The 15012-nt window shown below is 50.6% G+C and overlaps 1 protein-coding gene across 2 annotated transcripts in view; it reads left to right on the top strand.

Annotated features, from left to right (window-relative positions):
* The window catches only part of ALPL (alkaline phosphatase, biomineralization associated), a 107049-nt gene that overhangs the window by 49210 nt on the left and 42827 nt on the right, over positions 1 to 15012 (top strand). For both annotated transcript variants that reach the window (XM_030537772.1, XM_030537771.1), the window contains exons 4-6: positions 465 to 580; positions 4187 to 4361; positions 5006 to 5181. In XM_030537772.1, the coding sequence (XP_030393632.1) occupies positions 465 to 580; positions 4187 to 4361; positions 5006 to 5181 (467 nt within the window). The remainder of the gene's footprint in view (positions 1 to 464; positions 581 to 4186; positions 4362 to 5005; positions 5182 to 15012) is intronic.

A 15012-nucleotide genomic window follows, 5' to 3' on the forward strand; every position in this document is an offset into this window, starting at 1 on the left:
GTGAAATAGTTTTGCATAGATTGCTTTTACTGTGTATAACACCCATGGGTTGGGACAATGGTCCTTAGCCCTGGACTTCTTTCAGGGGAATAGAAATGGGATGAAGAGCAAAATAAATGATATTGTGGAATGTTCTATTTTAATCCAGCAGTTAGAGTTTGTGTCGTGAGCATGGTTAATTTTAATGTGTCGTCTGATGTTTTTCTCTTGGGGCCAGGGGAGCCAAGCTTGGACAAAAAAAGAGGAATCATTAGTTGCAACAATGTTCTAGCATGCACCTGATCTGGAGACAGCTGTGTGGAGAAGCTGCTGGCGAGTGGGTTGGACTGGCTTTTCTGATCCCCTGCAATACCTTGCAATAGCTTTTAAGGAAGTCAGAGTGTCAGCGCTTTGCAATTCTTCAGTGCTGGGCACAGGTCACTGCTCTGTGATTCATTCTTGCTTTGTCCAACTATCTGCTGCAGGCATGGGAGTCTCCACAGTCACAGCAGCTCGTATCCTGAAGGGACAGCTGCAGAACATGAAGGGGGAAGAATCCCTACTGGAAATGGACAAATTTCCTTATGTGGCTCTGTCCAAGGTGAGCCAGTTATTTTTGCCTGCCTGGCTATCTCTGGGGTATGGTTTGGCATGGGAGCAGGCTCTACAAGCTGGCTGGGGTGAGACAACCTGTGTGACTGAGAATCTACAGGAATCGGTCCTGGATTTCATAGCTGGGGCCAAGCTGTGGGACTGTGATGCTGCTCAGCCTGTGTGGGAATGTAGAGGAATGACTCTGGCCCAGCTTTTAAAGGAGTGTACATGTTTCTGTGCACAGCCTTGCAACAACCTAACTGATTTAGGAGCCTAAATCCCAGTGTCTAAAGGCCTTTACAAAGCTGGGTCTGTGCCCACGGAGGTGCAAACCCAGCTCCACTGCTGCAGGGTTGGGGGGAGGGGCAGCAAGGATTGTACTTTCCCCTGGCTCTTGCACCTTCAACTTGTTTGTGGTTCTCCCTGGGGTACGGCGGAAGGTTTCCCCCCAGCGCCTGCTCCCCACCCCTCTCCTCTCATCACACACCCTGCCTAGTGTCAGAGCCCTGTCTCTGGGCCTCAGCTGCATTTCCCCAGTTGCTCAGTGGAAGCAGCTCAATTTGTTTCATCCTGGGTGCAGAAAAAGGTAACTGTGGATAAAGCATCTGCCACGGCCATGGAACTGTCACTTTTTTCTCCAGGGAACTGGTCGCTTTGGGTTGCCTGTAGGGCATTCGCCACCAGTCCTTCCCTCCCACCCCAAATTATTTCTCTCAGGGGCTAGAGACTCCTCTGTCCTTGGTTCTTGCCAGCTCCCCTGCGGGAGGGGTGGGAGGAGAAGCTGGGAGACTAACACCTCTTTGTGGGCCTGTTGATGAGACTGCCACTTTGTTGACCCCCGAGGCAGAATTGATTTCAGTGACCCCAGTGCCATCTCTCCAGCAGGTATTGATGAGTGCTGTAAATCAAACCAGCAGCAAATAGGTCACTGGCAAGGCAAAGATTTGTGCCAGCTGACTGACACATGCACGCCCAGGGCAGTTCCTCTCTGCCAGGAAGGAGTCTCAGAGACATTCAGTTTCTCTTTGTTTGGGTTCATTCAAGTGATTGCAATTACATAGGGATAATGCCAGATTTACACATGTCTTGACCTCCCAGAGACCAGGAAAAGATTTATGGCAGAGAATACGGAGGTGTTGGGCCAACTTTGATGGCTTTTGGAAGTTTGACATTTGAAAGGGCTTTGGTTCAAGGGCAATTTTTAAAGGTTAGATTGTGGGAAAGCAGACTCCTGAAAGACCCTCTGCATTTGCACTCTGATCACAAGATCAACTTTTAAAACTGATCCTGAGGCTGCCAGGTGTGTGTGCGAGTGTGAATGTATGGTGGGGTCAGCATAGCTAGGGTTGCATTCAGATTTGCACATACCCACATATTTCTGATTTAAAATGACAACTGAGAATTTCAAGTTGCCTCCAGAATTGGGGTGTCCAGTTTGCATTAATTATGTCATGGATGGGATCCTGAGCATCCAAATCCCTCAGGCTGATTTAAAAATTAGCTTGAATACAAAGAATTTATTTTCCTGATTTCTTATAACTGAACTGCTCTCCACCAAGCAAAGCCAAGAGAGCTGCTCAACCCATTGCCCGCTTCCATTCTCTGACCCTGTGGAGCAGGGGGGTATAGTGATCAGTTTACAAGAAATCTTTATTCTAAGTTCAGTTCCAGCCGTCTGTGCATGACATGAGCTTCATGGCACTCCACCCAGACTGTCTGGGAAGCTCAGCCCTTTCAGGGAGAGTCCCTAATACCACAGGGGCCAGTGCCTCATTTGCAGAGTGGCAGCTCTTCGGGTAAAACACTGTAGCCACGAGCTGCTCTTAAAAACAAACTTAAAAAGTCCACCTCATTTCTCGCAAATTGCTCTTTCCTGGAAACAAGTCCCTGGCATTTGGGTGGGAAAAGGGATCCTGGCACCAGCATTTGCAGGGCTATGCTCTTCACCCAGCCCATCTGCTGGCATGTGGCTGGCAATGGGTGGATGGCCTGACACTGAGACACCTGCTGTTGCTTCCCTGCTCTGATTCAATCCATGCTTGTGTCAGTAGTACGTCACCACAGTGGAGTGCATGGCAAGACCAGCCAGCTGTCCGCCAGAAGACAAGGGTGAGGGAGGACCCCCTTTGGAGGAAAACTTGCAAAAAATAAAGTTTTGGTTTTTTTTTATTTTAATTGAATAGGATCAAATATGTGTTGCCTAGTGTCCGTGCCCGGTGGCAGGCTGAAAATGTTCTGGACTGAGTTAACACATGCATGGAGCTGAAAGGCAGGGATTGTGGGCACAGGTGATAGCACGAGGGTCCGTGCCGGTGAATGGGGATTGTGGGCAGCTGGGTGATGTGCCAGCTCGCTCTTCTGCTGTGGGAGTCAAGCCTGAAGGCACTGGCGCACCCCCACAGGTGCTTGAGGCAATCTCTCCCTTCCTGCTCACCGTTGAGCTCAGCCGGGGGAGGGGGAGGCCATCAGTGAGTGGAAGGCAAGAGGGTCATATCATCAGTGCTAGCAAGTGAAAGGGTTGAGAACATGGGCATCTCCCAAAGTTGCCCCTGCATGCTTCAGAGGTTGGCAGTTGGATCAATTTCCTAGCATCCTGATGTCACCGGTGAGCCCCATCCCATCAAGGGCAAAGGGAGTCTTGGCGCCAATTCGGCAGAGTTGAAAGGGGCCCACAGGGAGGCTGGGGCACCTGGCTAGTTAGGGTTTTGTCTGAAGCAATAGTTAAATGCCGCAAAGCTGGCTGTGGGTGAGGGGGTGTGGGTGGGGGAGAGAATCACAGGGCAGAGAGCAGGAGAGCTGCCAGGCCTCATTGGGAATGGGAGCATCTCTCGGGATGGACTTTAGCGTCTGTGACTGCCCCTATGGCAGGTTCAGGGCAGTCTCCTTGAAACCCTTGAGTTGCCATGGGGCAGAATCCGGACCTGGCATGAGTGGCAGAGTGTCTGGGCCCAGTCCAGCTTTGTGGCCTGTACCGATGTAAGTTGTATACGTGGTGCGTGGAGCAAAGTAGTGAAACTTGCACCAGTTTGTGCACAAAACCAATGTAATTTACACACTGAGAGGATGGATGGGAGGGAATCAAAGAAAAGTAGCATCCGGGAGAATGCTAGATAAAGCAACCCACTCCTTTGTTAACGAGAGGGGCTGAGATAAGGAGACATCCACGCCAAGGCGCAGGAGAGATTCCACTCCTTTTTCACACCCACTGAATGCCAGCTGCATGGAGTATCTCTGCTTTCCCACACCTGTCCCGAGTGCCTTACCCCACCAGAGACCTTGCCATGGAATCTAGGCTTGAAGCCTGCATCAGTGCTGCCCCGAAGGCAGCCGGTGTTGCGATCTGTTCTTTGCCTGGAGGACTTGAATCCAGCTGCTAGTCATATAACACACCAGCCTCCCGAAGCCTGTATATGTTCATTGCCTTTCTCCTAACTCACCCCAGCTCCTTTTCCCATAGGCCATCAGCGGACCAGTCCCTGGTAAGTAGAGTTGGGAGGTTTGGGGCTGTTTTCTCCATGTGTGTTCTCGGGAGGAAAGGCAAGTGGCCAAGGCCTTGTGATGGAGGTTGCTGACGCTGGTCTTGTTCATTCTACCCTGCCATTCATCCTTGCAGACCTACAACACCAATGCCCAGGTGCCAGACAGTGCAGGCACTGCCACCGCGTATCTCTGCGGGGTGAAGGCCAACGAGGGGACAGTGGGTGTGAGCGCAGCCGTGACCCGTGCTCAGTGCAATACCACCGCAGGCAATGAGGTCACATCGATTCTCAAGTGGGCGAAGGAAGCAGGTGAGCAAGTGGGCAGGGCTGTAAGGCGCCATGTGTGATACAGACCAGCTGTCTGGGCTGGGCCTAGTGTCCAGTGTATAGGGTGGGCAGGACAGGGGCATGGCCAGGATAAGTTGATTCATTTCATAGGTTCTTTGTTTCTGATATCCCTGTCCCTTAGAGCAGGACTTCCTGGATGTGTTCCCCTTCCAAAGAATGGTTGTTGGCGGGGGGGGGGGGGAATCCCCAACCACAGAAACAACCAACATGCCGAGGACACCTGAACCAAAGCATGTGAAGTTTCATCCTAAACTAATGGACAGTGTCGCCCTCCGTGTATCAGCTGAAAAGAAATACCTGAGATGTTTTCCCCAGTGAAATCCCCATCTCCTGTCTGTTCTGGGCATATCCTATAGTGCCCCCTTTAGGGCTGTGGCTAGAAAATATGTCCCTCCAACATGATGGTGAACAAGGGGAAAATGATTGGTGAAGAGTGCACTGCATGATAGCATCCCAGAATGCTTTGTGTTCTCACCTACGCGGGTGTCAGTACAGCATGGTTACACTCAGATCAGGATCAGGCCCTTTAGAGCTCTGACCATCAAACCACCTATCACGCTCCCAACTCACTCATCCCACTGTTAACCCCTTCTCTCCTGCTGCAGGCAAGTCTGTGGGCATCGTAACCACCACACGGGTAAACCACGCCACTCCCAGTGCTGCCTATGCCCATTCTGCTAACAGGGACTGGTATTCTGATAATGAAATGTCCCCGGAGGCCATCCAGCAGGGCTGCAAAGATATCGCCCAACAGCTCTTTGACAACATCCCAGACATTGAGGTACAGTGTGGAGAAAAGGAGAGCCGGTGGATGACTAGCATTCTATTCAGGGGGCTGGGTATAATATAGTGAGGGCTGGGATCTGTGGGAGCTGGCATTGATTAGATCATGAAATTGTAACATGGGTAAAATGTGTTCTGCAACCCCAGTTGGTAGCTGGGCCACAGAAGGAAACAACCTGCTGCTGCTGCCAGTTAATGGAGCTCCTCCTTTAGCACAAGAGGTAGAAGTATGTTCTGCAGTGCTGGAGGTTGTAGGTTCATACCTTGCTGCATACCCATGGGGGCTGTTAGAAAATCCTGCTGCCTGGGCAACTTTCAAACTGGACTGGACAAAACACAATTATTGGGGGATGGATTAGGTAACCTCCTAGGTCTCTTGCCTCTCAGTGGGTGAACCCCTGCCTGCACTCAGCTCTACTGGGGATGGGGCTGACAAAGCTGGGGAGCCCTCAGCCAGCTCCGGGGGGGAGGGGACCCAGCCATCTGTCCTGCTACTCCAAGCCAGACTAGTGCATATTAGATGGTGCCTGCTGTAGCATGTACATGGAGGCCAAGGGCTTGGACCACGCCCTCAAGCTGGGATACCCCAGGGGGCAGGGGTAGTCTGACCACCCACTACCCCACCCTGTGCCAGTGCTCAGGAAGATGCTGGGAGGGAGCCCTGCCCTGCTCTGGCTCAGGTACCCTAGGCTACCTGCCATACCTGTCCAGCAGAGGGCAGGATTAGTTAAAAAGGGTTGGATGGTCAGTTTGGATCAACACCCAGAAGTGTGGCTGCTTCTGCTAGGCTCGAGGTGTCTGGGAACAGGGTTTGTCATGAGAGGCAGCCTGGTGCAATAAGAAGGGTGCCATTCTGGCAGGTAGCAAACTTTGAATTGCTCCTTGCTCCCCCATTGACTTGCTGAACTGGGGCGAGGCCTATCAGTGTGGGTGATGCAGGGTATTGCCCCTTATAGTGATGGAAAAGGACTGTTTCTGTTCTGTACCTGGGCTTTTCCCAGCTGGATTTGTACATTACTGTTGTCCTGAGCACTGGTGTAAGATAATCACTGACTGTCTCTCCCTCCAGAGAGAGAGACACAAACTATGGCAACTGAAAAACATTCCTCTGTATACTTATCTTGGCTTGCTTTTACTTTGGACCTTGGAGAGTTCACTTAAATCTTCTTGTCAGTCAAGTCATGTCAGCATTGTGTACTTTGGAGCTGTGCAATGTGTCAGAGCAAATCGGTGTGTGTAAGAGAGAGAGACTGACCAACTGGTTGTCAGTTTTAGAATTAGGAGTTCTGGAACTTCCCTGACCCCTCTCAAAAACTTGTTTCACTTTCTACCCTTGATTCCTGGGGAAGAGCAGAGTCTATGGAAAATATGGGATAAATTTGTAGTAGGGTCAGATTAGTGGGAAGAAAAGATGGTGATCTGCTAACCTCAGCCCATGTGAATCATCAAAATGAGACATTGTTTGCAGTAGATTATGCACATACTTATGTTTGTTTGCTAATAGCTGGGAGTGGGTGACAGGAGATGAATCACTTGATTACCTGTTCTATTCATTCCCTCTGAAGCACCTGGCATTGATCACTGTTGGAAGACAGGATATGGGGCTAGATGGACCTTTGTCTGACCCAGTATGGCTGTTCTTATGTTCTTAAGTTCTTGTGCTGGATGACCTTGAGGAAGACCATTCCCCTTGATGTGCCTCAGTTTCCCCACCTGTAAAACAAGGATAATGGCCATTTCCTACCATGACAAAATGCTTTGAGATCGCTGCATGGAAAGTGCTGTATGTGACTGTGCTACACTGCATTGATAGCCCTTGCCCCAGTTCAGCGCCTCCAATCCCAACTCTGCCTGCGAAGGAGAGGCTCTGCAAAAATAATAAGAAACACTGAAATTATTTGCACTTCCTTGACCCTCTGTGGCTGGATTTGGATGAAGGTTTAGGTCGGCTTTTACCTTATCCAAACCAGTATGCCTTGCCCTAATGGCATCTAAGGGCTTATCTACACAGCAGCGCAGTGCAGAGTATGGGGAGGGGTGAATTGTAGAGTGCGCTAACGTGTCATGTTTTAACTGCCCCATGTAGACCCTGCTGGTGTGACCTGAAATGCACCTTGATGTAGTCCCATTTCAAACAGCTGCCATATAGACACTCCCTAAGAGACCAAGTTGATTTCAGTGGCTTTTGTAAAGCAGGCTGAAGGAGAAGACCCTGGCAGCAACGGAGTGTGTTCCAATCTGGGCAGGACTCCCTTGCCACGTTACCTTCCTCTGAGAGTGATTAGTTGTTTGTATTGTGGTAGCGCCTAGATCCAGGATTCCAGTGCAACAGAATATAAGCTGGATCCCTGGCAATCCAAGTTATTATCTACATCTTGCTCTGTCTTTAGTGCCCTAGAAACATAGAATAGCAGGGTTGGAAGGGACCTCAGGAGGTATCTAGTCCAACCCCCTGCTCAAAGCAGGACCAATCCCCAGCCAGATTTTTTCCCCAGTTCCCTAGGTGGTCCCCTCACAGATTGAACTCACAATCCTGGGTTTGGCAGGCCAATGCTCAGACTACTGAGCTATCCCTCTTGTTTGGGGGGTGGGGGGCAGGACTGGGGTGAGGAAATTAGGAGCAACATGGGAAAAGTACTACCTAAGCCTCCCCAAAATGCCATGAGCTCTACACTTCCTAGCCAAATGAGCTGTGTCTCACCCTCGGACCCAATGCGGTGTGCCACAATGGCTTAGGAAGCAGGAGAAGAGTGAAGGGAAGCCTGACTAGGCCCCATACAGCAATCCAAGGAACACTGACAATTAAAGACTTTCAGATTAATAACACAGGATCAACTGACTTATCTGGGCTCTGAGAAAACTGCCTGCTTTGCAGACACTGCTCTGCATCCTGGTGGAATTCACCCATCACAGAGTTCCTTCGTCCGTCCCCCCCAAGCTGTGTGCTGGCTCTGCTCTACCCAACTTGCCTTCCTCTGGCAGCAATATTGCCAGCAAGGTGGCATCCGGTGGGGCTGTCTCTTGGCCCACGGTCCCAGGCAGTTAGTGTGGCAGAAGGAGGGATCCGACAGCCATCTAGCAGAGGCAAATATTGCAAGCTGGGCTCAATCAGGGACTGTGGCAAGGGAGAGGAGTTGGCTGAGAGTTCAGCTCGACATAGTGCTGGGCACCCCCCATCCCCGAGAAGTTTGGCGTGTTTCAGGATTGGGCCCTACTGAAGTCGTTCTGGAGCATCAACAGAACGACGATGTCCTTCCCCGAGCGTCCAGCTTTGCTTCCGCGTGGGTAAATAGCTGGTGTCTGCTGCTTCCCAGCGAGCATTTGGGATCCACCAGCCTGTCCTGGACTAATGGCTCCTTCCCTGAGGGCAAAGGCATGAAGTGATTGTGTGAGTCTTTGACAATGAAAATGGCAGGGACTGAATGGGATGTAAAGGGAATGTTCTTGGGGATCTGCTAGCCTTCTGTGTGACTCTTAATAAAGCAAATGTCAATGCTGGGGCCTGGAGGGCTGGTGTGGGCTACCTGGGTCCTCTCCTGAAAGGCTAAGATGGGGGTGGTGGGCTATCCGGGGGGCTGCCTGGAGGGGGGATAGAAGGCCACCTCTACTCTCAAAAGGAATATTGGAAGCTAGGCCTGTGGGAGTACCTGCATGAGAAGGGCTGTTTCTCAGCAGGGCTCATAGCTTGGATGTGTCCCATGATATGGGGCTTCAGCTCTGTAAGCTCGGGTGCTGGTATAGGGTATTTCAAGATAAAGGGTGTCTGGGCCAGGGATCTGTAGCTGCAAGGGCCATCAAAGCAACTTAGAAACTTCATTACAACCTCTGATCTTGGGCACTCTCATCTGCCAGGATCACAAAGGCACTGGCTTTTCAGCAAGATGGCTGTCTCTGCCACTGGGCTTAGCAAAATGGCTGCCTTTTTGCTTCAACTCCGAAGTGGTTGGTAGGGGAACAAGGAGGAAGCTACAGCCTCCAGCTGGTGCCAATGCCAGGGGCATATGTGACACTTACACCTTTTGGAGGATTCACACTCTCTGTCCCATTGCTTGAACATCTCAGTGAGAAGACTGTCAGAACTGGCTGGCTGGATTTGGCTGCTCTGAGGCTTCTGGGGACAATTGCTGGTGCTTCCAAATCAAGGCTTTGTGTCTCAGATTCTGAGCACTGATCAGTCCCCTTTGTTGCCCTTGGGGTACAGGGAAATGAGGGGATCTGGCTCGTTCCACAGTGATCTAGGCCTCTGGCATCTCCAAATTGGATGATTATGTACTAGGAACGCTCTCTTCACATTGGTTTGACAAAGCCTTGGTCTGTTGACCATCAGGGGTCATGGGATCTCTGTTCTCTCAAGCCCTTCCACAGGAACCAGAATGTGTCCCTAAATGCAAGACCTGTTCATGCAGAAGTAGGAGTGTCAATGCACAGCCTCTTCTGACACTGGTGTGCTTCTACTGTAGGAGAAATAGTCCCCCAGCGCATATGAGGTGTAGAGGTATGCGTCAGGATGCGTTATTGAGTAGCACCTGTCTATAAGAAATTACAGAACAGCTTTTCAACAGAGGGTACACAGGCTTGGACAGAAAACCTTCAAATCCAGCTAATCATTTTAGCTGCATTCCAGGTTCAAGGCAGGAGAAACCACGATAAACATTGTGCAAAGCTGCTGTCAGCGAACTCTTGTTTACAAACCCGCCTCTCACTATGGCATTGATCCGGAGCAAAGAGCGGCCCCTACTTGTTCACTTTCACCACTTCCTACAGCCTTTGTGGGAAGTGTCCCATCCTAACAGTGGCCTGGCTGGCTGACCAAGTGAGACCTGAGTTACTGTGGCACGTTTGAGTATGGCAGGGACCATCTTTCTGTTCTGTGTGCACACAGTGGGGTCTTGCTCTGTGGCTGGGCTATTACACAAATAATTACTAGTGGGCATGCCTAGGTGCTGCCCAGCATGGCTCAGAGCACCTTTTCCAGGTGCCATGGGAAGCTTAACTGTGTGTGTTTGAGTCTCCTTGGTGAACAGAGTTTTGAGAACCACCTTGTGCCATGAGAATTGCTCAGATACACTCTTGGTATCCAGCATGGTCCTCTACTACCGGCAGTGGGTGAACCTCAGTGCCGGCTGCTCTGGATGTTTCTCTGAATCCTTTTGGTTGCTTTTCTGAGCCTGCTGGGTCCAGAGATCTGAACACTGAAGGGAAAACAAATTTACCAAACTGTTGTTTTTTTTTAACCCAAAACCTGTCTTCTACTCTGGCTGAAGTTTGGGTTTACCTGTGTTACTCCAGATATTTTCATGCAGGTTAACCTTTATTGTAGATGGAAAGCAATAAAAATCAAGAACAAGCCATAACAACATGTCCATGAGGGAACACAGGGCCAATCTCGGCTGGACCAGCCTGCGCTGAATGAGGCACAGGGCCAGATTTTCCATTGCTCTCAGTAAAGAGGGGAGTTGTGTGTGGTTTTCACTGGGAGCTGAGTAACTTTGAAAATCTAGCACTTCATTAAGGCACCCAGATGGGAATTGGGCTCTTCTGCAAATCTGGCCCAAAGTGGCTGCCAGTCTTCTCAGGCAGCAGAGGCCTGAGATGTAACATAGACACAGAAAACAGAAGTGTAACAGTTACGTAGATAAATCCACCTGGGGTGGAGATTTGAATTCAGGCCAGAGGTTCAGGCTGAATCTAATTTTATCCCGAGTGGTGGTCTCAGTGTTACAGGCATAAGAACTCTTTGCACCACAGAGAAAAAGACGTTAGAAGCAAGAAATGAGCCCCCTGGAATGATTAGTCTGATTTCCAGTAACATATGGTCCCTGTGGATTTTGTTTCATGCTCCCATTGGCATTACAGTGGAGTGGAGATGGGGGCTGAACCCAAATTCTGAATCCCAGCACCCCTGGAAAAGCTTGGCAGCTTGGATCTGTCCCAGATTTTGTGGTCTGGGATTGAATTAGCTTTCTTCTTTGGAAGAAACCACTTTCCTGACAGCTTGTGAAAGGCTGTAATTCGGGGTTGCCAAAAGACTGGGAGGAGAAGGGGGAAAGAAATGTGAGTAATAAGAAGCTGTCTCCCAGGCTGACCTTCAGATTGCAACTGGCACTAGAAATAAAGGGCCATGCTCTGGTGCCCATTGATTCCCTGATGCCACAGAACACACTCTGCCACCACAGAGGTCTAGCCCACTGTGCTTTTTGCCAACAAGGCCACAAAGTCATTAAGTGTCTTATGGGCACGGAAAGAAAGGATGTGAAAATTACAAGGGAGGCAGCAAGTTGGCCGGGGCAGCTGTAGCAGAGCAGGTACCTGCCACAGAGGCACAGTCTCATTAATGCAGCCCTTGTGGGAGGGGAGGAAAAAAATCAGCCCTTCTAGTTTCCACCCCCTGCCAGCACCAGGCTGTGGAATCCAGCAGAAATGTTCTTTGGGGCCAGATATGTAAATCAGTATCCCTCTTTTCTTCAGAATAACCCCAAATCAAACAGCCAAGCCTGTTAATTAGTGGTTTAATAGGCACATATTTTATTATTTTAACTCTGGCCTGGGTGGGAAATAATTACACAGGGCAGCAGGCTTTTTTCCCTTAATATTTTTGCTGTTGATTTTGCAGCTTTACAGGTCACCCTCTGAGAAGGGAAATCGGTGCCCAGGCTAAAAATAATAATGAGCAAATAAAAACACCTTCAAAGCAAATGCCTAGAGATGCCGCTCAGGTGCAGCATTGGATTCGGGGTCTGAGGCGCTCGCCAGTCAGACCTATTCAGAACTAAGGCTCTGCTCTGGGCCCATAGAATCATAGAAGATCAGGGTTGGAAGGGACCTCAGGAGGTATCTAGTCCAACCCCTTACTCAAAGCAGGACCAGTTCCCAACTAAATCATCCCAGCCAGGGCTTTGTCAAGCCTGACCTTGAAAACCTCTAAGGAAGGAGATTCCACCACCTCCCTAGGGAACCCATTCCAGTGCTTCACCACCCTTCTAGTGAATATTGTTTCCTAATATCCAACCTAGACCTGCCCCACTGCAACTTGAGACCATTGCTTCTTGATCTGTCACCACTGAGAACAGCCGAGCTCCAGCCTCTATGGAAACCTCATTCAGGTAGTTGAAGGCTGCTATTAAACCCCCCCCCCTTCTCTTCTGTAGACTAAATAACCCCAGTTCCCTCAGCCTCTCCTCATAAATCATGTGTCCCAGCCCCCTACTCATTTCTCCGTTGTCCTCCGCTGGCCTCTCTCCAATTTGTCCACATCCTTTCTGTAGTGGGGGCCCAAAACTGGATGCAGTACTCCAGATATGGCCTCACCAGTGCTGAAAAGAGGGGAATAATCACTTCCCTCAATCTGCCAGCAATGCTGTACCAATGTAGCCTAATATGCTGTTAGCCATCTTGGCAATGAGGGCACACTGTTGATTCATATCCAGCTTCTTGTGCACTGTAATCCCCAGGTCCTTTTCTACAGAACTGCCAATGAGCCAGTCACTCCCCAGCCTGTAGCAGTGCATGGGATTCTTCCATCCTAAGTGCAGGACTCTGCACTTGTCCTTGTTGAAGCTCATCAGGTTTCTTTTAGCCCAATCCTCCAATTTGTCTAGGTCACTGTGGACCCTATCCCTACCCCCCAGCTTAGTGTCCTCTGCAAACTTGTTGAGGGTGCAGTCCATCCCATCATCCAGATCAGAGGTGGGCAAACTTTTTTTGGTCCGAGGGCCGCATCGGGTTTTGGAAATTGTATGGAGGGCCGGTTAGGGGAGGGGGTTGTGGCCTGCTCCCCCCCCTCCACTCCCCTGGGACTCCTGCCCCATCCAACCCCCCCGTTGCCTGACTGCCCTCGGAACCCCTGACTGCCCCCCCCTCCTTCCTGACTGCCCCTCGGGACCCCTGCCCCCATTCGACACCCTGTTCCCTGCCTGCTGACTGTCCTGACCCCTATCCACACTGCCACCCCCTGACCACCACCCCGAATTCCCCTGCCCTCTATCCAACCCCCACTCCCTGCCCCCTTACCGCGCTGCCTGGAGCACCAGTGGCTGGCGGCGCTACTGCCCAGCTGGAGCCAGCCACGCCATCACTGCCACGCAGCACAGAACAGTGGGTCAAGCCGGGTGTCTGGGTTAGGAGCTTAGAGCCCTGCTACCCAGAGCATTGCGCTGGCTGTGGGGTGAGCTGAGGCTGCGGGGGAAGGGGAACAGTGGGGGAGGGGCCGGGAGCAGCCTCCTGGACCAGGAGCTCAGAGGCCAGGCAGGAGGGTCCCGCGGACCGTAGTTTACCCACCTCTGATCCAGATCATTAATGAAGATGTTGAACAAAACTGGCCCTAGGACCAACCTCTAGTGCACTCCTCTTGATACCGGCTGCCAACTAGACATCAAGCTGTTGATCACTACTTGTTGAGTCTGACGATTTAGCCAGCTTTCTATCCACTTATAGTCCATTCATCCAATCCACACTTTTTTTAACTTGCTGCAAGAACACTGTGGGAGACCGTATCAAAAACTTTGCTAAAGTCAAGATATATCATGTCCACTGCTTTCCCCATATCCACAGAGGCAGTTATCTTGTCATAGAAGGCAAGTAGGTTAGTCAGGCATGACTTGCCCTTGGTGAATCCATGCTGACTGTTCCTGATCACCTTCCTCTCCTCCAAGTACTTCAAAATGGATTCCTTGAGGACCTGTTCCATGATTTTTCCAGGGACTGAGGTGAGGCTGACTGGTCTGTAGTTCCCCGGATTCTCCTTCTTCCCTTTTTTAAAGATGGGCACTACATTAGCCTTTTTCCAATTGTCTGAGCCCTCCCCCGATCACCACGAGTTTTCAAAGATAATGGTCGCTGGCTCTGCAATCACATCAGCCAACTCCCTCAGCACCCTCGGATGCAGCACATCTGGCCCCATGGACTTGGGCTCGTTCAGGTTTTCTAAATAGTCCTCAGCCCAGTGGTCCTCAACCTTTTTGTGGCCAGTAGCACATTCATGTTTTCAGAAGAGTGGGGCCGGCACCAACAATTTTTCAAAGCTTATTTTGTATTTGTACATTAAATAATATGAAAAACATCATATTTAATATTACATTATATATGAATCCATAAGATAAAAAGGGTAATTTTACGTGTAAAAGGTATTAATTAAATTATTCAGCAATTACTCTTTCACCTTACCATGTGAATTTGCTCTTTTTTATCTACCTGTAAGAAAAATTAAGGGTTTTTTACAAAATAAATATCATAAACAGTTTTCCTCTTACTTATTTTAAAAAAGTAAAACATTGTTGAACTGCTGGTCCAAATATATTTATTATTCTTACTTTAACATAGAATGAAGCCTGCAGCCCCGGAGTTCTCTGTTCCCAGCAGGCGTGGGGCCGTGGTTTCTCTCCAGCTTAAGCCGCGACCCCGGGCCTGCCGGGGACCGAGAACACCAGCGCCTGCAGCCCTGGAGAAGCCAGAGAGAAGCCACAGCCCCACATCTGCCAGGGACAGAGACAGTGGCGTAGCCAGGTTTTCAGCGTAGGGGGAGCAAAAAACATAAAAAAGGTGCCCCCCCCCGCTCACCCTCTGGCCACGCCCCCAGACCAGACTCTGCCCCCCCCGCTCACCTTCCCTCTTGCGCTGCCACCTGTCCCCAGCTCCTGTCCCAGTGCTTGGCTGTGCCTGCACCGGCCAGCAGGTGCAGCTTCCATGCCGGCCTGCTGCCCCGCGGCTCCCCCGGTGGTGTGGTGGGCAGCGCTGGTGGGCAGGTGTGGCTTCCATGCCGGCCTGCCACCCCACAGCTCCTCTGGCTGTGTGGTGAGCAGCGCTGGCGGGCAGGTGTGGCTTCCATGCCGGC

This window comes from Gopherus evgoodei, chromosome 18 (genome assembly GCF_007399415.2).
Source record: "Gopherus evgoodei ecotype Sinaloan lineage chromosome 18, rGopEvg1_v1.p, whole genome shotgun sequence".
Lineage (NCBI taxonomy): Eukaryota > Metazoa > Chordata > Testudines > Testudinidae > Gopherus > Gopherus evgoodei.